This window comes from Lichenostomus cassidix, chromosome 5 (assembly GCF_008360975.1).
Source record: "Lichenostomus cassidix isolate B80296 chromosome 5, HeHo_3.0, whole genome shotgun sequence".
Taxonomy (NCBI): Eukaryota; Metazoa; Chordata; class Aves; order Passeriformes; family Meliphagidae; genus Lichenostomus; species Lichenostomus cassidix.
The window spans coordinates 906,402-928,475 of record NC_139486.1 but is presented as its reverse complement, the minus strand read 5'-3'; the positions used below and the strand labels follow the sequence as shown (position 1 = coordinate 928,475).

The 22,074-nt window shown below is 52.8% G+C and overlaps 2 protein-coding genes across 3 annotated transcripts in view; one reads left to right on the top strand and one right to left on the bottom strand.

The window, feature by feature from the left end:
• Positions 1 to 170: 170 nt before the first annotated feature.
• Positions 171 to 14,203, top strand: MIS18BP1 (MIS18 binding protein 1). Of its 2 annotated transcripts, none has more exons than XM_085060882.1 (16): positions 171 to 1,145; positions 2,442 to 2,567; positions 2,831 to 3,327; positions 4,162 to 4,238; positions 4,845 to 4,975; positions 5,861 to 5,951; positions 6,184 to 6,347; positions 7,047 to 7,210; positions 7,697 to 7,805; positions 8,490 to 9,474; positions 10,446 to 10,615; positions 11,602 to 11,741; positions 12,194 to 12,342; positions 12,938 to 13,022; positions 13,517 to 13,574; positions 13,725 to 14,203. In XM_085060882.1, the coding sequence occupies exons 1-16, from the start codon at positions 236 to 238 to the stop codon at positions 13,814 to 13,816; spliced, it is 3,948 nt and encodes a 1,315-aa protein (XP_084917008.1). In that variant the 5' UTR covers positions 171 to 235; the 3' UTR covers positions 13,817 to 14,203. The 2 variants fall into 2 exon arrangements, with proteins under 2 accessions (XP_084917008.1, XP_084917010.1); XM_085060884.1 differs by having other exon boundaries at positions 172 to 1,145; positions 2,442 to 2,570; positions 2,840 to 3,327.
• Positions 14,204 to 15,207: 1,004 nt separating this feature from the next.
• FANCM (FA complementation group M) overlaps positions 15,208 to 22,074 on the bottom strand; it is a 51,801-nt gene continuing 44,934 nt past the window's right edge. Inside the window, exons 18-23 of the mRNA XM_085060876.1 lie at positions 20,472 to 20,622; positions 19,437 to 19,543; positions 18,343 to 18,864; positions 17,217 to 17,643; positions 16,077 to 16,368; positions 15,208 to 15,418 (exon numbers count right to left, since the gene is read on the bottom strand). Of these exons, the coding sequence (XP_084917002.1) occupies positions 15,289 to 15,418; positions 16,077 to 16,368; positions 17,217 to 17,643; positions 18,343 to 18,864; positions 19,437 to 19,543; positions 20,472 to 20,622 (1,629 nt within the window). The 3' untranslated portion in view covers positions 15,208 to 15,288. The remainder of the gene's footprint in view (positions 15,419 to 16,076; positions 16,369 to 17,216; positions 17,644 to 18,342; positions 18,865 to 19,436; positions 19,544 to 20,471; positions 20,623 to 22,074) is intronic.

Here is a 22,074-nt window from a genome sequence, read left to right as displayed (position 1 = left end):
TGTCCCCGCCTCGGCCCGCCCTGTCCCCGCCTCGGCCCGCCCTGTCCCCGCCTCGGCCCGCCCTCGGCCCGCCCTGTCCCCGCCTCGCCCGCCCCGCTCCCGCCTCACTCCGCCTCTCCTCAGCCCGCCCCGCCTCAGCGCTAACGGTCGCGGAGCCCGCCCACAGGCGGACCGAACCACCGCGCCGAGGAGAGGGGAGATCAGGTACGGGTCCGGCCTGCTGCCGCCTGCCTTAATGCCCTCCCGCCCCGGCGCTATCCCTGGACACCCCCCGCCCCCGCGCGCCATGGTCTCATCCCGAAGATGCGCGGTTCGCTCCGCCAATGGGCGGGCGCGGCGGCTGCGCTCGAATGTGCGCGCGGGGCGCGGTGAGGGGAGCGCGGCCGGCCCGGCAGAGCCGCCCGGGGCCTGGAGCCGACCCGCCGCCATGAGGGGACCCGGACCGGGACCCGGAGCCACCCGGGACTGCCGCGGGGGAACCTGCGACATCGTCATGACTCCCAGCCGCCGCGCCCTCTGGGGAGAGCCGCCGCTCCGCTCGGTGTCCCTCAGCAGCGTCCCGGCGGGGACGCTCACGCCGCTGAAGCAGCTGCTGCAGGGCCAGGGCAGCCTGGCGGCCGGGGACAGCCGCGCACGGGGCCCGCAGCCCGCGGGGCCTGAGCGCCGCAACGGCCCCGACAGCCGGCCGGGATTGCTCCCGGACTCTCGGCCCAGGCCTGTCCCCGACACCCGGCCGGGATTTGGCCCCGGGCCTGTCCCCGACACCCGGCCGGGATTGCTCCCCGACACCCGGCCTGGCCCCCTCGCCGAGCGGCCGCCGAAGCGCCCGGATGGCCCCGACCCCCGGCCCGGGCCTGGCCCTGAGATCCGGCCAGGATTGCTCCCGGACTCTCGGCCCAGGCCTGGCCCCGACACCCGGCCGGGATTGCTCCCCGACACCCGGCCCGGCTCCCTCGCCGAGCGGCCGCCGAAGCGCCGCGCTCCCGAGCCTCCCGGGCAGGAATCACCGGCCAAGGTCTTCCAGCGGATGAAGGCGCGGGCGGAGCAGCGGCGCAGGGCCGACACTGACGTGATCCTGAGCCCCGGGGCTGGGCAGCGCTGGCACGGCACGGCCCGGGGGGAGAGCAGCGCCCTGCCGGGACCAGGTGAGTTAAACAGGCCCTCAGTGAGTCCAGGAGAATGGTTTGTTTGCCTTCAGAGTACTTGGAATAAAACGTACAGAGATGTAAATATGAGTTTAGTTCATGGAACTCGTAAGTATCTTGTGCTGCAGCATGTGACGTCCCTGATTTTCACATTTTTCTAAGACTTTAAATTCTTTGCCTGCACCAGTCCATAACGCCAAATGACAGGAGTTATTAATAGTTCCTTTTCCCAAGCAGTTCTGATTATTTGGAATGCCCTAGAGTCACCTGTTTATAGGACAGAGCTCTCAGTGCTATTGCCAGTTGGCCTTAATCCTTCCTCCTTGGAAGACCTACGGAGAGGACAAAGCTCCATGGCACTGACACCCAGCACTGCACAGCCTGGGCACACTTGGGAACAATGATTGTTCCCAGCTTCCCTGGGAGAGCTGTCTCAGGTGTGAACATTATCCCTTTCTGTCCTGCTCATGGCTCTTCTAGGATCTGGACAAAGCAGCCATGGCACCGTGGTGGGTGTAAAAAATATTGACATCAGCAACGATCCCCCCAGCTGGTTGGGATTAAAGAAAAGGTTGGATGGTGAGGTTTTTTAGTGGTGAAATGTGTCTGTAGCACTGCTGATGCCTCTTCCCTGCTCTGTATCGTAGAGGATTCCCTTCCTTTGGGTTTTCTCCCCCTCTGCCTCAGTCTGGCTCTAATTGTTCCCTCTGTTGTGTTTGTGAGTGGAATTGACCCATGCAACACCTGAAAAAACCACTTTATAATTGAATCAAATTACTGTTAACTGTTGCATACAGTCTGTGCAGAGAAGAGAAAGGTTCATGGAAAACTTGTTTGGGGTTTGAAGCCCAACTGGGCCATTGTCCTGGGCACTCCCTGCTGGCTTTCCCAGGACATCTTTAATGTTTTTATCCACAACACTGTGAGATCCAGGGCACCCTCAGCAGGTTTGCAGCTGGCACAAAGCTGGATGTGACCCTTTTTGAAAATGAGGGTGGGGAGGCACAGGGTGCCCAGAGAAGCTGTGGTGCCCCTGGATCCCTGGCAGTGTCCAAGGCCAGGCTGGACACTGGGACTTGGAGCAGCCTGGAACAGTGGGAGGTGTCCCTGCCATGGCTGGGGTGGAATTAGATGGAATTTAAGGTCCCTTTGAACCCAAACCTTTCTGGGATTCTGTGTGGGTTTGTATTTTTTATAAAAAGCATATTAAAAATCATATGCTCCCTCCCCATGCAATTGCTTTTCTTCCCCACATTGAAGGAGGGTTTGTGGTTTTTTTGTCTGGTTATCTTCCAGAGCCAGTTTGCCCTCAGGTTCCTGGGATCAACCCCCCGGCAGTGCTCCCTGCAGAGCCTCCTGTGCTGGAAACCCCCCAGAAGTTCTTCCTGCGGGTAAAGTGCAAACTGCAGCAGCAGCACAAAGGTACTGGGATTGCTCTGGAGAACACAAACGTCCTCCAGTCAGAGAGCCATGGAATTGCTGGGCTTGGGAAAGTCCTCCTGGATTATTGAGTCCAGCTGTTCTCCCAGCATGGCCATTCCTGTCCCATGTCCCCAAGTGCCACATCCGCATGGCTTTTAAACCCCTCCTGGCATGGGGACTCCACCACCCCCCTGGGCAGCCTGTTCCTGTGCTTAAATATCACTAATTTCTTTGTTATTCATTTTTTTTCTTTAAATGGGCAGCTCCACCACCTCCAACCCCAACCCAGCAGAATATTCCTCCCTCCACGACTACAGAGAGGCCTTTAGTGAAACCTGCTTGTGCTGAGCAGCCAGGGAATGAACCTCCAGAGAATGTGGACTCTGATAAGGATGATGTGGAGGTTTTCCTGGTGGAATCTATAGAAGTAGATGCTGATAATGAAATGTCTCAAAATACAATTACTCCTATCAAAGTCAACTCCACCCCTTGGGAAAACGAGGATCAAGTAAAAGGAAGGTTGGGAGATGGAACAGAAAAACGTGCAGAGCTTCATGAAGGCAGAAGAGAGTTGCAGCCCAGTAAAAACCCAGCTCCAGCAGTGGAAAAGGCACTGGAGACTAATCCTGAAATGTGCTTGTGTAGCATCATGCTCTCCTCTCCAGTCCGCATTCCAGGGAAGCAGAAGCTGACAAAAGACCCCAAGGTCCCTCTGGATAAACCTCACACCGATCAGCCTGCTGGCAAAGCACGCAAAGAGGTGGGAAAATGACAAATTCCTCTGGGTGGCATGTAGCTCACAGTTACTCTTTTTCTTGTCAAAAGCGATGAGCACTCAGACGGGAATAAACTTATTTTTTTAGATTTTACCAGTAAATTCCCCCATCAAAAGGATTTGGTTTTTTTCTGTACTCCAAGATGACAAATGTTCAGGGTTTGGGGTCTCTTTGTGTAAAAGAAGCCCTTTTGTTTTAGCGTGCTCAAGCCATGGTTGGGCTTCAAGGGCTCCCTGTGTTGGTGTGATCATGGGCCAGGCCAGCTCCTGGCTGCCTGCTCAAACCCAGGGAGCAGAGACCTTTCCTAGCTGGGGATGAATCCATTCAGGAATGTGCTCTGCTGCTGGGGAGGGAAAAGCCTTGGTTTTCCTATGGGACATCCAGAATTGTGTTCAATTAAAATGGACCAGAGTCTTTCCTAGGAGAGCAGTGTGCAGCTTGGCAGTATAACATACTTTCTGAATAAACCCTAGGAAAGCAGTGCTGCATCCCTGGGATTCCCTAGGAACCTGGCACACAAATTCCTGCCCCAGGCTTGAGTTTCCCTTGTTCCCTGGGGAAATCTGGGATTGCAGTCCTCAGTGACTTGTTCTGTTCTCCCTCACCATGGCCAAGTGTGTTTGATGTGTTTCCTGTATTAAAACAAGTTACCTTCAGGATTGGGCTCAGGATCAGATATCCCATAGTATTGAAGATTTGTAGTTGAGTAGAAGATACTGAAAGATGTTTTTGTTATTGGATCTAATCACTGAGGAGGTGCTGGCTAATAAATACTTTTAAATTATTTCTTCTTTTTTTTTTTTTTTTTTCTGGAACAGAAAAATATCTGCCTGAACAGCTGGAGGATTAAAGTGCTGATTGGAAACATGGCGATCTGTGTTGAAGGGAAAAGGAAGTAAGAACCAGATAATTATTTAAATGCAAAGTAAACCATGGACACCAAACACCAGGTGCTGGTGCAGTGCTGAAACTGCTTTATCAAGGAAGAGACAATTCCTTTGTGTGAGCAAGAGGGAGGGAGCCAGCATTAAATGGTTAAATCATTTCGGAGTCCAGGCCTGAGATGATCAGAAAGCTGCAGAGGAATAAGTCAAATATCAAATAGCTCTGGACAGTTTGGGTGGGAAGGGAGCTTAAAGTCCATCTGGTGCCACCCCTGCCATGGGCAGGGACACCTTCCACTGTCCCAGGCTGCTCCAAGCCCTGTCCAGGCTGCACCCCAGGCTGGGCTGCTGTAATGACCTAGCTTCTGTCCAGCTGACATTCCATGAGTGACAATTGCAGCAGGGACATGTTCCCTTTGTCCCGTTGTCCCCTGCCTGTGTCAGGTGAGGCAGAGCTGTGTCAGTTCCAGGCTAAGAGAGGAAAACAGCACAGCACATCCTGCCAGCACCTGTATCCCTCAGAAAACATGGATCACTGTCACTCCCTCATGGAGTGTCAGCATTCCAGCCTGAATCCCTTCTGTGAAAGCTGATTTCCATGTTGTGTGGTTTGCCAGGGACATGAAGCAGCTGCTTTGGCACAGCAGTGCCATCACAGAGCGAGTGACCCACAACCTGGTGAAAACCTCCTCGGGCAATGCTTACCTGCTGCAGGGCAAAATAGACTCAGCTGCCATGAGGAAAGACGGTAAGCTGGGGATTCTTAATGCCTTAAAGATTGCAAACTGTTTCAGCTTGGTTTGGAGCATGTGGGATTTGTAAGGAATTGGGATTTACATGTAGATGGAACTACAGGCTTTAATCTCTTTTCCTTGTTCTGTATGCTCCTCTGGCATGTTCACTGGGAATGAGCTGCTTGTCAGAGCTCACAGGCAGCTCTGAGGACACAGATGTTCTGTGGCATAGGTGGAATAAATACTTGGAATCATAGAATAGCCTGAGCTGGAAGGGACTCAGAGGGATCATCCAGTCCCATCCCTGTCTCATGCCCAGACACCCCACCCTGTGCATCCCTGGCAGCCTCAGGCTGTGCCCATTCCCTGGGGAGCCTGGGCAGTGCCAGCACCCTCTGGGGAACAACCTTTCCCTGAGATCCAACCCCAACCTCTCCTGGCACAACTCCAGCCTTTCCCTCAGCATTACTGCCCTTAGCACAGGTGTGCCCCAGGTGTGTTACAGAGTTTTTCACAGAGCACACCTTCACTGTTGGCTCCTCCAGGCCCAAAGATGTGTCTGTGGCTTCAGTGTTTCCTTCTCACTTGCAGCACTGGGATGCCTGCTGATAAGTACCTGACCTGGCTGCCCTCTGACTTGAAGATTTTATTGATTCCTCTGCTAAATATGCATATTTGTTTTTATTTTCATATTCTGGGAAGGAAAAGTAACAGCATAAGGCTTGTTAGCAGAGTGGCTCAAGTGCTGCAGAGGTTTCCTAAGCCTGAGTGACTGGATTGGGATTCTCTGGGTCAGTTCCTCTGATGTTTGGATTTAGCAGGCTCCAGTGGGTTCTTTTGTACCCTGAGTGGTTGGCAGCCCTGCAGAGCTCTGTTAATGCCACCTGTGCTCCCCTCAGGCTTCCCCTACCGCTTCATCAAGCGATTCGCCTTCGGCTTTTCCAGAAAGTGGAAGGACTATGTGGAGGAGTTTCTCCAGGAAAGGAGGAGGTAACTTTGGAGATTCTCTTTCATTGCAATGTTCTTCTAAGTGTTCATTGAGACTTTGCTTTTTAAGGCTTTTACACCAGAGGAGCATGAAAAGTTTTAGTTGTGGGCATAAAGTCACTCTGCTGTGCAGGGCCACTGGGCTTCTGCCCACCAGGGCTTCACATTCACAGTTTGTTAAAGAGCAGCTTCATCAGATGGTTCTTTTTTCTTGTCTTAAACTCCAAACCATTAGGAAAGAACGAATTCAAGGTGGTGGGGTGGAAGAAAATGAAGAGAGTGACTCTGTGGAGGGAAATGATGTGTTGGAAACTGCAGGAGACTCGGTGAGCAATGCAAAGAAACCTACAGTGAGGAACTCCACCTATGAAATGTTGCCAAGGAGTGATGAAAATATCTGTGAGTGTTCAATAATCCTTTCCTTTGGAAAAAAACACCTGGGGGTGGCTGGAATGGGTTGTGAAAGGTTCATTCTGTTGGTTGTGTTTTCAGGAAGTGGCTGTAGAGCCACAGCCTGCTTTGGCTCAGCCTTAGAGTGCAGTCCCAGCCTTGCCTTGAGCACTGACAGATTTGGGATTTAACTCTTGACTTTTTCTGGGATCTTTGTCCAATGGGCCTTTCCCAAACCCCATTGTGCTGTTTGTTACTGCTGTAATCAGATTTCCTTGGCAGCCCTATAAAAAGTTTTTTTCTCTCATCGTTCCCATTTGTTTTTCACTCTCATCTGTCTCGGTGAGCAACTGTTCTTTGTGACAACTTTTCATTATTATTCTCCCTTCCTGAACAACTTGCACAGTATTTATAACCTTCTAAACAGAGTAAAAGTAAAAAGATACCAACAGTAAATTTTATAGCTAGTGAAGATTCTTACTTCAGTCCTGTTACTTCTATCAGAACACTTCCAAAAAAACAACTTTGTGTACGTTCTACATTTTCTTTGTAGTCTGGATTAAATACAAGACTGTTCCCCTGCCTGTGAAGTGTGCAAAATGAATTTCCACGCAGTATCTGGGACAAAACTCGTTTGAGTTAACAAAACTGAGTTTTCCCTGCAATATTTGGCACAAAACTCTTCTTTCTTTGTTTTTTTCCTTGCAGACATAACACCAAAGCGCAGCTCCAGGCATGACTCCAGCAGGGTCTATACTCGCAGCGGGCGGCTCGTCAAACCCCCCCTGAGCTTCTGGTGTGGGCAGAGGGAGTTTGTGGATCAGAACCTGAATGTGACCATAGAAAATGGGGGAGTGGATTACCTGAGCCTGGTAAGATCCTCTGCATGGTGCAATTAAATGTGTCCTAAATACAATGACTGAACTTGGCCAGGCGGGGAACAGAACGGGTGCAGCTCCTAGAAAGGGAAGGGAAAAGAGGAAGAGAATCTTGAAAAGAGGAAGAACTGGAATTCCCTTCCAAAGAGAAAGGGAATCTTGGAAATGTGACCAAAATATTAGAAAATGGACAAAAAATAGCCTTATGTCCACATTGTCACATAGTTGTGGTGTGTGAAATGGGGATAATGGGGAAAAAGATAATTTTGGGAGATAATATATCAAACAGGAATTTGGTGAGGTTCCACCTCAAATTCTAGGGTCAGTGCTGGGGGTCACTGCAAGAGATACACTGAGGGGCTGGAGCATTTCCAGGGAAGGGACTGGAGCCCCAGGAGCAGCTGGGGGAGCTGGGAAAGGGGCTTAGCCTGGAGAAAAAGAGATTAAATTAATTTTAGAGTCAATTGTTTTATTTTAAAGATGTTTAGTAGTGAAAAACCCAAAAGAAACACCAGTTCCAGCACCAAGAAGGATAAGCTAAAGGAAGGCATGAAGGCAACAGAGGAAGCGCCAAAAAGCCAAAGTAAAGGTAAAAACTTTTTTTTTTCCTATTTTCAAGTTGTTGATAGAATTGGGGATTGTGAGCTGGGTACTGGAACAGTAGGGTTGGGGTCTGTTAATGCAAAGAAATTATTCAAATATTTTAATGATCAACTGCTTTTGCTGTGAAGAATCATCAGAGTAGCATTAATGTGGAGTTTACAGCTCTAAATAAGAACTATGTTTGTAAATCACTTTGTTAACTACATAATGGGAACACACAGATTTCATTCTGGAAATTGAAATGAAGGAATTTTTTGGAGTTCACCAATCCAATGAACTGGCTTTGCTTTTTACTGTGGAGAAGGAAATGAAATGTTGGCAGAAAAAAAAAATCTCTTAGCAGAGTTTTTAATAAAAAATTTGGTGTCAGTAAAACTTGGGCAGTAATAGAACCCTGCAAAGAATGTGCAATATAAAGCAGAAGTTTCTCTCTTAAAGCAGCTGCAATGTTTCCTGCAGAAAAGCTCTTTGGAGCACGAGCAGAGCTCTGGGGAGGTGTCTGCTCAGTCAGTAGAGTTACGGAGAGCCCTTGAGAGCAGCTCTGAGTTTGTAGTTCTGGCAGGTAAAGCTCTGGCAGGGGGTGCAGATCAGATCCCTGTGCTGCTCAGAGATCAGCACAGCCAGGATCCACCCTGCAGCCCTGAGGGGACAATGGCTCTGTCTGTTCCAGGGAAAAGCACGGAGAGAGCAGCCACTGCCAAAGGAGCCTCCAAATCTGCTGGGAGCAAGAAGGGCAGGCAATTCCTTTTGGATGAGGATGAGAGTGATCCTGGAATCAGGGGTGCAAAAACCAAATCCCAGATTCCTGCTGGGGGGAATTCCTCAAAGCCCAAAGTGCAGAACAAACCCAGCAGCAGACACTTTGCTTCGGATGAGGATGAGAGTGATCCTGGAATCAGGGGTACAAAAACCAAATCCCAGCTCCCTGCTGGGGGAAATTCCTCAAAGCCCAAAGTGCAGAACAAAGTCAGCAGCAGAATGGCAGGAAGAGCAAAGGCAAAGAGAGCAGCAGACTTTGGCGAGCAGAGCATGGATGAGCAGGCCTACAAGTACTCCCTGAGGTCAGCCAAGCAGCCTCTGCCAGGAAAGCACCTCAGCCAGGAATCCTCAGACAAGGATGGGGGGGAGCAATCCAGTGAGGATACCGCACTGCTCATCAAGAGGAAAAAGAAATCCACCCTAAAGCCACAGTCTCACAACTGCAAGCCTTGCTCTGACTCTAGAAGTTCCCAGGATGATTCAAACGAGTTGTCCCGTGGCCAAAGGACAGGGAAACCCTCCCGGAAAGTGCTGGTGAGGCTGAGTGGGCCTGAGTCCAGTGAGGAGTCTGAGCTTTGTCCTGAAGGGGAAACACCTGCTGAGCCCAGTGCTTCCCAGCTGCCTGCTCAGGCCAGGAGGGTGCAGGGCAGATCCAACCCTCCCAGGTACTGGCTTGATTCTGACTCTGAGCCTGAAACTGGGGAAGAGGAGTTTCACAGAAAGGACAGGAATGTGAAAGTATCCTGGAAAAAACCAAGTGGTGGAGTCTCCAACAGCGCCAAGGCTTCAGCAGCAAAACCCAGAGAGCCTGAGAGGGCAAAGGGGCAGAAATCTCTGGAACTTTTTCCAAGGGCAGCTGATGGTTGGTCTGAGAAGGAATTACAGAAGCTTCACAGGCAAGGACTCTTCTGTGTTGAGAGGGAACAGTTCCCCTCAGGCATCGGGAGGGGTTGAATGGTCTGGATTGGGGCTTTTCAGATTCATTATTTCCCAGCTTTCCTTTATGCTTTAATTCCCTATTAGAAAATAAATTTTCTTCGCAATTTAAAAATTAATATAATAAGGGAGACAACTGAGTATTTTCCAGAATAACTGGAGATGTGTGAGCCTGCTGTCACCAGTGGGAAGGGAGAGGAAAAAGTGAAATTAGGCAAAATTTTATGAATCTACTCCTGTGCTGGTTTTCAAACCCACATATTTAACCTTGTTAAAAATAAAATCTCATTCCTATGAGTAAAATTGAAAGCCATGAGTAGGTAAATAATATGGTACAAGTATTCAGGTGAGAGGGAGAAGGTTCTCTCCCCAGACTGCAGTAACATGTTAAACATTACGTGTTTCTGTAAGCAAGTTTGGGAAAGAGGAAATTAACTGCAAGGACGTTTAATTAATCCATCCTCCAATTACTTCAACCACTGGGCAGTGTTTAAAACACACATTGAGTGTAAAATGGCCATGTTTGGGTTTAGTTCTTTAGATGAGCAAGAGCTCGGGTCTTGGGGTGAGGGGACTTGCTGCAAGTGGGGAAGAAATTTATCTGAAGGTGAAGGTGTTTTAAATAAATTTGCCCGTTCTAAGGTGTCTGGAGAAGACACCAGAGGATCCCAGAATGGTTTGGATTGGGAGGGACCTTAAAGTGCCACCCAGCCATGGCAGGGACACCTCCCACTGTCCCAGGCTGCTCCAAACCCCAATGTCCAACCTGGCCTTGGACACTGCCAGGGGTCCAGGGGCAGCCACAGCTTCTCTGGGCAACAAAAAGCCAGAGGCACCAGAGCTCAGCTTGCCTAGCTGCAGGGCCCAGGCAGGTTGCAGGGGCTGTGGCACTGTGGTTCCCTGGTGGTGACACTGCTGTGCTCTCCTGCAGGGCCATCGCCTCCTTCCCGAAGCACAGGAGTGGGTTCTGGCAGGAGGTGGCCATGGCCGTGGGGTCTCGCTCGGCTGAGGAGTGCCAAGGGAAGTTCCTGGAGGAGCAGCAAGGGAAGAGCTCCAAGCAGCAGCCCAGGAAGACCACAGCAGGAAAATCTGAGCAGAAAGGTACCTGCATCTCTTGTCTCTGGGTGTTTTGTGGTTGTTAAATAATTTGAATTCAGACATGCAGGGGCTGGAGGTGTCCAGGGAGGGGAATGGAGCTGGGAAGGGGCTGAAGAAGTGAGTGAGCTGGAAAGGAGCTGAGCCTGGAGCAAAGGAGCTCAGGGGGACCTTGTGGCTCTGCACAGCTGCTGCCAGGAGGGGACAGCCGGGGGGTCAGGCTGTGCTCCAGGGAACAGGGACAGGAGGAGAGGGAACAGCCTCAGGCTGGCCAGGGGAGGCTCAGGGTGGACAGCAGTAGGAATTTCTCCATGGAAAGGGTGCTCAGGCCTTGGCAGGAGCTGCCCAGGGAGGTTTGGAGTGCCCAGCCCTGGAGGGATTTCAAATCCCTGTGGATGTGGCACTTGGGGACATGGGGCAGTGGTGGCCTTGGCAGTGCTGGGAGTGGTTGGACTCAACGGTCTGTTAGGGCTTTTCCAGCCTCACCAATTCTGTCCCATGAGAGAAACCCACAAGGGCACATCAGGCTCTGACAGTGAGCCAAGTCACCTTTTGTTGTGTAGCTTGGAAGGTGTCATGAACGACTGAGGTGACAAGAACAAAAAGGTTCTGTTTAGTTTTCTAGCTGTTGGCATGAGGGGAAGACTCACCCTGGCCTTGGCACCTGAGGGCAAAGAGCTCTTGCCATCCTGAGAGGCTCCTGGAGGCCCAGCAGGTAAAGAGCTCCTTGCAGAGCTGCTCTCAGAGGCAGCTGTAAGCACAGTTCTGGCACAGTCAGAACCAGCTGATGTGGGAGGCTCTGCAGTCACCCTCCCCTCAAGATGGACTCAGCAAATCCCTTTGGAGGGCAGAATTGGTGTGAGAACTCAAAGGGTCCTAAAGAAGCTGTAAGGGATCTCCCCAGAGGATGACTGGGCTGCACCGCTGATTGCAGGCAGTGAATTTTAACCCTGTAACTGCTGTCTCAGCCAATTCCTGTTTGCTCCCTGCAGAAAAGAAGGAGGCAGTGATCACTGCCAGGGTTGGCACCCTCAAAAGGAAGCAGCAGATGAGGGATTTCCTGGAGCAGCTGCCCAAGGAAAACCACGATGATGTGTTTGCCACCACACCCTTCCAGAGCCGCAGGGTCCAGGTAAATCTGGGACAGTGACACCTCGGGGGGAGTGCCACGAGGCTGCTCCAGTCCCACCAATAAAATCCTGTGGATCTGTGGGAAGAGACTTCTTTCATGTGCTGTAGCAGTGCTTGGCTTGTGGCAGTGAAAGGTTGGACAGGGAGGGAGGAGCCTCTGATGTGGTGACAACAGCCCCTGAGTGATTGTCCTTCTGGGCAGTCCTGGAGCTTGGAATTGTAGCCAGAAACGACCTTCTGAGAGTGTGGCAGCACCAAAACCCCTCAGCCAAGTGCTGGGCAGGGTGTGGAGGAGCACTCAGAGCGAGGTGGAGGCACTGCTTGGCCATGGGATCTGGGCACAGGGCTGGGGCTGTGCCTCAGCAGGGACAGGGGCAGTAGTCATCCAGGGGAAGGGAGAGGAAGAGGGACCCTGCAGGGCTCAGGGCCTGATGGCTGTGGGTGGCTCTGCAGCTGCCAGCCCTGCGAGGGAGCCAGGATGAGGACACTGAGGATTTCACCCTGTCGGAGTTCCCGCTCACCCCCTCGTCAGGCCTCTTCCCCCCGGTGAAAACCCCGCAGTGTGAGCACATCAGCCCGGGAATGCTGGTCCCCATCAACAGGTAGGAGCTCCTCCACCAGCCCCCTGCCAGCCTTGGCATTGCCCCAAGATCCCTTTTCTGTCCCTGAGCAGGCTGGCTCTTGGAGCTGGGACAGCAGCTCACTTCAGCCACTCCTGCATCCTTGCTTTGCTTGGGGAAAGCTCCTCCTTCCCTCTGGCACTCTGTGCTGCTGGAGCTGCTCAGCTCTGTGGGGACAGCAGAGCCAATGCCAGCAGCTCCTAGCCCTGGGAATGGCACTGCCTTGGGCTTCAGCCTCAGCAGAGCCCTGAGCCTTGCCCTGTCCACCCAGAGCTGCAGCTCTGCTCACATAACTGCAGCCATCCGGGAACCTGGAGCTGGTGGGGTTTGTCCAATGGCCATGGACACCCCCTGGGAAGGGATGAGGCTCTGATCCCTGCACTGGGATTTGTAGCCCAGAATCCAACCCAGCTCCTCGGTGGTGCTCCCAGAGCAGCTGCTCTACTTTACTGTCCAGCAGCAGTTGCTGCTGGCCCTGCTCCTTCCCAGTGGGGCTGGAGCTGTGTGAGGCTGCAGCCAGCAGGATTCCCCTGCCCTGGGCACACTGCAGCCCCACTGAGTGCCCGTTGTACCCCAGGAAGGACTGCGACAGACACGTGTTCCGCATGCAGAAGAACACGCAGGGCAGCAGAAGCAGCTGGGACAAGGTCCAGAAGAAGTCGGTAATGCTGCTTTCCTTGGCCTCTGCCCACTCCCACCTGGGCCAGAGGAGACAATCCTGGGATCACAGCCCCCTGGGTGCATGGGATGGGAAATGGGAACTCTTCAGTGTCAGGATTTTTAACTGCTTTGGAATTCCATGATCTCTGAGTTCCTGTTAAATTCTTCTGAACAGTGGGAAAAGAAACAGTAGTCACAGAGCCATAGAATATCCTGAGCTGGAAGGGAGCCACAAGGATCATCCAATCCAACTCCTACTAATGACCCTAACAATGGTCACCTTGTATCCCAGTCTCTGAGTTTAGGTATTGATTCCTCCACTGGCCCAGGCTTTGCACTTCCTCTGGCTTTTCCATAAAATCCCATGATCCCAGGAGCAGAAATATGGCTTGTGTCTGTGGTTCAGGGGAAGTTGTGGAAACTGTGGGAAATGGGGACCCTGAGCTGCTGCCAGCCTTGACTGAACTTCTTTCCCCTTCCCTCCCTCCCTCCCCAGGCCGGAGCTGTGCTCGGGACGCCGGCATCCCGCAGAACCAAGTTCAGCTTTGACAAAAGTGAGTACTCCTGCCTCCTCCTCCCCATTTCCAGCTCTTTCCCATCACCTCGGGCATGGGGGGAGCCCCTGAGCTGTGTCCCATCAACCCTTTGCTCTCTGAACCTTCCCTGACCCCTTTTCCCCCTGCTGATCCCTGTTTTTATTGCAGGAGTGACCCCAGCCCAGGTGATGAAACTCTTTGTGACCGAGTCTCCAAACTCATCCAGTGAGGAGCAGGAGGATTCCTCTGTTTCCATGTGATGGACTTTGTGGATGCAGCTGCCCCTCTGGGAGGGAAGGGCTGAAGTGATGAGTTCACTTTGGAAAAGCTGCCCTGCCCTGGTTTTGTGTGTTTAACCCCATTCCCACCCTGCCAGCAGTGTTTGGCTTTTCCATGTGTACAAAGTGGCATTTCTTGCCCAGACTCCTCTCCATGTCCTGTTTCTCCTGGGAAGGATACCATGGATGCATGGATACCAGTAACTGCCAAGTTGATTCATTTTAAGCTAAAATACCTTGTGGGATATTGCTGTACAATAAATTCAGGTATAGGCTGGAAGGAACTGAAACTGCTCTTTAATGTGCTCTAGGGAGAGCTTGAATTTTTACATTTCCTTAATGTAATAAACAAGGATGAGCTTTTTTTTACTCAGAGCTTACTCAGAGTTGTTGGAGGCAGCAGAATCCAGGAGCTGTCCAGCTTGGAATGGAGCCTGCAAGGCTTCATCCTCTGGGTTGAGAGTCATGGAATGGTTTGGGTTGAAAAGGACCTTAAATCCTACCCAGTGCCACCCCAGCCATGGCAGGGACACCTTCCACTGTCCCAGGCTGCTCCAACCCCAATGTCCAGCCTGGCCTTGGACACTGCCAGGGATCCAGGGGCAGCCACAGCTTCTCTGGGAATTCCATTCCAGCCAGGAATTCCCAATCTCCCATCTCTCCCTGCCCTCTGGCACTGGGAAGCCATTCCCTGTGTCCTGTCCCTCCAGCCCTTGTCCCCAGTCCCTCTCCAGCTCTCCTGGAGCTCCTTCAGGCCCTGGCAGGAGCTCTGAGTTCTCCCTGGATCCTTCCCTTCTCCAGGGGAACATTCCCAGCTCTCCCAGCCTGGCTCCAGAGCAGCTCCATGGATCTCTCTGGACTCTCCAGCAGCTCCGTGTCCTGCTCTGTCCCCAGGGCAGCTCTGCAGGTGGAATCTCACCTGAGCAGGGCAGACAGGAATGGCTGAGCTCAGCTGCCCAGGACAGCTCCTGTCCCAGGGAGTTGATTTCTCCCTGTCCCTCCTCCTGGGAAGCACTGCTGCCCGAAAGGGTGGGAATAGCGATCCCGCTGCTTTTCCAGGCAGCCACGGCGTGGCAGCAGAGGCTGCAGAGGGATGAGGCACCCGAGCCTGGGCAGAGGCAGCAGCAGAGACCTCGGGCAGCCCCAGCCGTGTCCGGGACCGGGGAATCAGGAAATTCCCCTTTGAACCTCGGTGCTGCACTGAAGGGCACTGCTGCCGGGCTCCTCATCACCCCCCAGCTTTGCTTTGCCCAGTTACTCGAGCCATGATTGTGGTTTTTACAGGAATTTTGGGATGCTGACCCCCAGAGCTGTGCCCTCCCCCGGCCCGGGGGGAGCCTGGGGACACCCAGCCTCGGGCAATGCCCACACGCTGAGCTCTGACAAGAGTTTATTTACATATTTACAGCCCATCGCAACGGGTAAAGTGCAGTGCAGGGCCCGGCAGGCCGAGCTCAGCTCTTGCCCTTGGCCGGCAGGGGCTGAGGCAGCAGCTCCGGGTCGAAGTGGTGGCGCAGGAAGCGATGGAGCTCCTCGGCCTGGCGGTGGCTCAGCCGTGCTCCTGCTGCCAGCGCCGGGATGGAGCTGCAAGAGAGGGAGAGGGAGGGAGCCCTGGAGCCCTGGATACACCACCCGGGATGGGGCAGAGCCAGGAGCTCTGGCAGTGACCCCCCAACGGTGTCCCAGGGCTCAGCACTGAAAACAGGGAATGCCAGGAAGAGGAGAGGGAAGCAGAATTGGCATCAGTGCCTTGGGCTGCTCAGCTGGGAGAGACTGGAACGGGGAAAGAGCTGAGATGGGAAAGGAGAGCTGCTGGGAGATGGTAGGAAAGGCTCTCCCTGAGCAGCTATCCCAGCAGGAAGGTGCAGGAAGGGATTCCCTGAGCAGCTATCCTAGCAGGAAGGGATTCCCTGAGCAGCTATCCCAGCAGGACGGGGCAGGAAGGGATTCCCTGAGCAGCTATCCCGGCAGGAAGGAATTCCCTGAGCAGCTATCCCGGCAGGAAGGAATTCCCTGAGCAGCTATCCCGGCAGGAAGGAATTCCCTGAGCAGCTATCCCGGCAGGAAGGAATTCCCTGAGCAGCTATCCCGGCAGGAAGGAATTCCCTGAGCAGCTATCCCAGCAGGAAGGGGCAGGAAGGGATTCCCTGAGCAGCTATCCCAGCAGAAAGGGGCAGGAAGGGGCAGGAAGGCTCTCCCCAGCCGCAGCAGGAGCCCCTGGCACACCCTGTGCTGCTGTTACCTGTTGGCCACGTCTGTCACAGAGCCAAAGGAGTGGCAGAGGTGCAGAGCAGCTGAGTAGCTGAGGTTGGGAATGCTGAGGTAGAAGTTGAGGATGTCCCTCCGGTGTCCCTCTGGCTCCGTTGGCACTTGGATGGCACAGCCCTTCCTGTGCTCCAGCACAGCCAGCTCCTTGAGCAGAGCTGCAGTTTCCTTCTGGCAGGAGCTGAAGAGGATCCTTATTCCAGCCTGGACCAGGGCTGACAGCACTCCATCGTAGTACTGAGTCCTCTGGAAAAACCGGGATGTTTCTCCTGAGGAGTGGGAGAAAGGAAAAGCAACACCTCTGTTACTGTCTGGATGGGCTGGGAATAGACAGTGAATCATTTCATTGCAGAGTTTGGATTTTTGGATTAAAACAAATGTCTCTGCATGGGTAAGACTGTGCTTGTTCCTATTGATGGCCAAACCAGGCTAGCTGGAACAGAGGCCAAAACAACTAGGAGTATAAAAGCAGACAGATTGATTCAAAGCCTTCAAGGTACATTCAGCAAGCAAAGTCCCCTCAGGGAAAACACCCAAATGGACTCAGGGTCAGGAGCTCTTCACCTTTGATCAGTTCTGTCCTGTTAGCATGTTGGTCCCTAATTCTCCAATCAGCCCTTCAGGTGATGCTATTGATCACCCCAGGCTCTGCTTCCCCCTTCCCATTGCTGGTTCCATATTTTCAGCCCTAGGGTAACGAATCTGTCCTTGAGTCTCTATCCAGAGAGCTTTGTTTGGTTAATGTGTTGGGAACAGAGGTGTTCGGCATTCTGTGAGAGCACAGAGCTACACCGAGTTACAGATAGGTGAGGAGAAAAAAAAACCCGAAATTATTAAGGCATCACTGTCACAGAATCCCAGACTGGTTTGGGTTGGAAAGGACCTTAAATCCCACCCAGTGGGAAGGGACACCTCCCACCAAGCCCCAATGTCCAACCTGGCCTTGGACACTGCCAGGGATCCAGGGGCAGCCACAGCTTCTCTGCGAATTCCATCCCAGCCCTTCCCACCCTCCTAGCCAGGAATTCCCAAAATCCCATCCATCCCTGCCCTCTGGCAGTGGGAATCCACTCCCTGTGCCCTGCCAGCACTCCCTGTGCCCAGCCAGCACACCCACCTGCTCTGACCCTGTCTGTCTCCACAATCACACAGATCCTCTCGAAGGTTCCCTGCAGCCGCTGCAGCTTCAGGCTGAGTTTCTTCCTGTTCCCAGGGCTCTGCAGCTCGGACAGGAGCAGCCTTTCCACAGCCAGGCGAGTGCTGACGATGTAGTCACTGCCCAGGGCACAGACCTGAACCCTCAGCCTGTGCTCAGCCTTGAGGCACGAGATCACCTCAGCCCCCGAGCAGATCTCCCTGCTGGCAGCCAGGATGCACAGGGAAGAGCTTTGCTCCTCGGGGCTGTGGAGAGTCCCAGCTGGGGCTGAGGAGGGGCTGGGGGCTGCAGGGGCTGAGGAGGGGCTGGGGGCTGCAGGGGCTGAGGAGGGGCTGGGGGCTGCAGGGGCTGAGCTGCTCCTGCAGGGCTGCTTCGAAGAGCTTTCCACCTGTGAGTGTTGGAAATCAGAGATTGGGGGGTTTTTAAAGCAAATGAATAAAAGGATGTTTTGCAGTATTTATCAACACTTTCAGATCAGACTGACACATTAATCCCTCTATCAGTCTCCCCACTGAGCTGAGCTGATTATCCCAGAGTTTGAGTGACAAAAGCAGCAGCTTTCACTGAGAAGTTCAACAAAACCTGCATCCCGAAAGGACAGAAATCAGGTTGGGAAGTGAGAGAGATCAGGAAGCCAACCTCAGGGAGGTGCTGAAAGGACTGAATTTCAGCCACTGAACCAGGATTTTGTAACTGCAAACCCAAGGAATCAGTGGACACTGCTGCTCCACACAGATCCATGTTCCTCCACAACTGTCAGGCCCAAGGGAGAATCTAATTCCCAGTTTTTATTTGCTGACTGCTGAGATACTCCAGGTTTCCCTGGGAGTACAAAAGCATCTGGCAGCAGAGGAAAGGGAGATGCCTCATCCCTGGAAGTGTTCAAGGCCAGGCTGGAGCAGCCTGGTCTCTGGAAGGTGTCCCAGTCCCTGGCAGGGGTGGAACTGGATGGGCTTTAACATCCCTTCCCACCCAAACCACCCATGACTCCCTGATTCCCTGACTCCTGCTGCTGCCAGCCCTCAGCATAGCCCTGCCACAGGAATTCTTTCCCAGAGGAAGCTCCCTGGTTCCCCTGAGCACTGACCTCAGCAGGAGCCTGCAGCTCTGTGTTCCTGCAGCCAGAGCCAGCTGGGGGCAAGGATGTGCTCCTGCCTGGCTGCTCTGGGGGCAAATCCAGCAGCCCAGACGCTGAATCTTCCCAGCCCAGCAGCCTCTCCTGAGGAGCTGTGGCTTCCCCAGCCCTGTGCTGTGCAGGGGGAGCTGAGGGCAGAGCTTTGGGGAGCTCCCCCTTGCCCTGCCCTGCTGTGTGTTCCATGGGCTTCTCCCTGCTGCCTCCCATCTCCTCCTCGCTGGAGTCGCTGAGCACAACAATTCGGGATGGTTTTCTCCTCTGCCCCAGGGCAGGGTGAGTTCCTGCCAGCCCTGCCTGCTGCAGCCTCTTCCTGCGGCGGGTCAGGTACTGCTTGCTGCCACTGCTGGGAGCCTCGCTGGCCAGGAGGTCAAAATCCACACCAACTTCCTCCTCACTGTGCTCACTGAGGGCTTCTTCTTCCTCATCTCCCACACAGAAACTGTCCTCAGCATAGGCTGTGTCTTGCTCGGGAATCTGGAGGAAAAACAGACCCAGGAAATTTTGGGAAGCAGCAGTGGTTTTGCTGCTCCTCTCCATAAGGGATTTGGCTGAGTCAGCCCTCCCCAGACAAAAATCCTGGGGGCTAAGGAGCTTAAATCCCACCCAGTGCCACCCAGCCATGGCAGGGACACCTCCCACTGTCCCAGGCTGCTCCAACCCCAATGTCCAGCCTGGCCTTGGACACTGCCAGGGATCCAGGGGCACCACAGCTTCTCTGGGAATTCCATCCCAGCTCTTCCCCACCCTCATTCCTGCCCAAAATCCCATTTAAATCTCCCCTTTCCCAGTGGGAAGCCATTCCCTGTGTCCTGTCCCTCCAGCCCTTGTCCCCAGTCCCTCTGCAGCTCTCCTGGAGCTCCTTCAGGCCCTGGCAGGAGCTCTGAGCTCTCCCTGGATCCTCCTCTTTTGCAAGTTCTGAAGTTTTCTATCAGAACTTCCAATTTACCCAAAACCAGGCTGTAAATGCATTTCAAAGCAGGCCAAGCACTCAGTGTGGTCTCACACAAAGGGAACTCCCCGAGCAGAGCAGCTGCTGCCCTTCCCACCTGGGAGAAAACGGCTGAGGGGTTGAAGTGCCGATGCACCATTCTGTATCTGCTGCCCAGGGCAGGGCTGCGCACGGAGCTCAGGTAAACTGCTCTCATCTCGGTGTCTGAGTTCAAACAAGAGAAAAAAAGCACAGGATTAGTGCAGATGGAATTTTTAATTCATAGCTGTTACACTGTGTTTTTCATATTCAGCCATTCCTTTATCATTTCCCCAAAATCTGTTATTTCCCAAAGCAAAAACCTGCAGTTCTCCAGACATCTCTGCAAATCCCAAAGCACAGACCTGAGGTTTTGAGATGAAGGAGGGCAGAGATGAATGGGAGATTGGGAATTGGGAATTCCTGGCTGGGATGGAATTCCCAGAGAAGCTGTGGTGCCCCTGGATCCCTGGCAGTGTCCAAGGCCAGGCTGGACATTGGGCTTGGAGCAGCTTGGGACAGTGGGAGGTGTCCCTGCCATGGCTGGGGTGGCACTGGGTGGGATTTAAGCTCCTTCCAACCCAAACCATTCCATGATTCTAAGTGAGCCCAGCTTGTGTCAGGAAAGCTGCCACAAAATCCCAGAATATCCTGAGCTGGAAGGACTCACAGGGATCATCCCAACCCCTGCCCTGCCCAGACCCCCAACAACCCACCCTGTGCATCCCTGGCAGCCTCAGGCTGTGCCCATTCCCTGGGCAGTGCCAGCACCCTCTGGGGGACAGAAATCCAACCTGACCCTCCCTGGCTCAGCTCCAGCCATTCCCTCAGGAGGTTTTCCAGGCAGGCAGAGCTCTGGGTGCCAAGGCAGCAGCAGCTCCTGAGCCCAGGGGAGATCACTGCCAGTTGCCCTGGCCATGCCCATCCCATCCCATCCCATCCCATCCCATCCCATCCCATCCCATCCCCATTATCCCATCCCATCCCATCCCCATTATCCCATCCCATCTCCCATCCCATTATCCCATCCCATTATCCCATCCCATTATCCCATCCCATTATCCCATCCCAGGGATCCCCAGGGATCCCAAATCCCCCCCAGTTCCCCTCTCACCGTTCAGGGCCTGGGTGATCTCCCCCTCATCGTTGAGGAACTGAGCCAGGGAGGAGCTCAGCTCATCCCCATCGCTCTCATCCGAGGAGATTCCCTCAGCATCCAGCTGGGACAGCTCAGCCTCCTCCTCCAGGAACTGCCTGCCTGCAGCCTGAACACAGCACACAGCAGCCCAATTAGCACCTGGGCTCTAATTAACCTCTGAGCCCCTCCATGGCTTGGATCCCACAGGAATTCTTGGGAACAGAACCCATCTGCTGGGCCAGGGAAGAGCACAGGCTGAGCTCCCAACACAAAGCTGCCCAAAACCAATGCATTTTGTAATGCACTTTGTAACTTAGAAATCCAGTTTTGTTGGTTTTATGTGCTTTCAAACATCTGGTTTGGTTTGGGAGTGCTGGATTCCTCCAGACCCAAGTCCATCCAGCAGGAATTTCAGGCAGACTCCACCCTTTTCTGCTGAGGATTTAGGATTCATCAAACAATGAATCCCTCAGATGGTGCAGCTCATTCCAGGGGAGATGAGGCACTTCCCGTGGGACTGCAGTGCAGGAATTCCATCAGAATTCCATCAAAACCAGGCAGCAAAACATTCCCAAGGTTAAACATGGAAACAAAACAAGTTCTCTCATCAAGGAAGATGTTTTGTCTGAGATCCTCTATATTAAGCTGATTTTTCTCCTATAATTTCAGCCATAAAATGCTAAAGTAAGACAGAAAAAACAGCCCCAAAATAATGATGTATCTCCATGACTCCAAGGGAATGGTTTGTTTGCCTTCAAAACATCTGGAATCAAAAGCACAGAGCTGTAAATCTGACTTTAGTTCCTGGAATTCTCAGGCATCTTGTGCTGCATCCCTGATTCTCATATTGTCCTAAGCCTTTTAATTCTTTGCTTACACCACTCCATAATCCCAAATGACAGGAATTATTAATAAATTCCTTTTCCCAAGCAGATTTGATTATTTGGAATGCACTGGAGTCACCTGTTTACAGAACAGAGCTCTCAATGCTATTGCCAGTTTCTTCCTTTTGGTCTCACATGAAAAAAGATGTTGAAATACAACTGAAAAATGGATTTTACTCCACCTCGTTCTTTGTGCTGCAGAACATAAAACATTGATACCACAGGGAAATCTTAATAATGAAGATTATTGTTAAAATACTAAAAAATATCCAACACACTGCACCCTGGAGCTCTGGGTAAGGCAATTTCTGCCCAGTGGAACCACAGCTATGAATATTTAAGAGCTTTTTTAGCTCCAATAATTCTGGCCTTGCCTCCTCTCCTCCATCTGTTCCTGCTGAGGTGTTAAACACTGAGCTGAGATTTAAGATTTGGGGTTGAGGGACAATTGCTGCCTTAAATGTGCAGAGGTGAGGCCATTAGGGTAGGGATCACTCATATGATTGACCAGTCCAGAAATGATCATGGTTATTATTTTTATTATTATTATTATTATTATTTCTGGACCCTGAGCTCCCAGGGCTGACTCCTCCTCACCCAGGCAATGCAGATCTTTCCCCAGCATTCCAAAATTTCAGCTCCAAAATTTGCCATGAGCTGCTGTGGAGCCTCAGCCCTCCTGGAATTCTCATTCC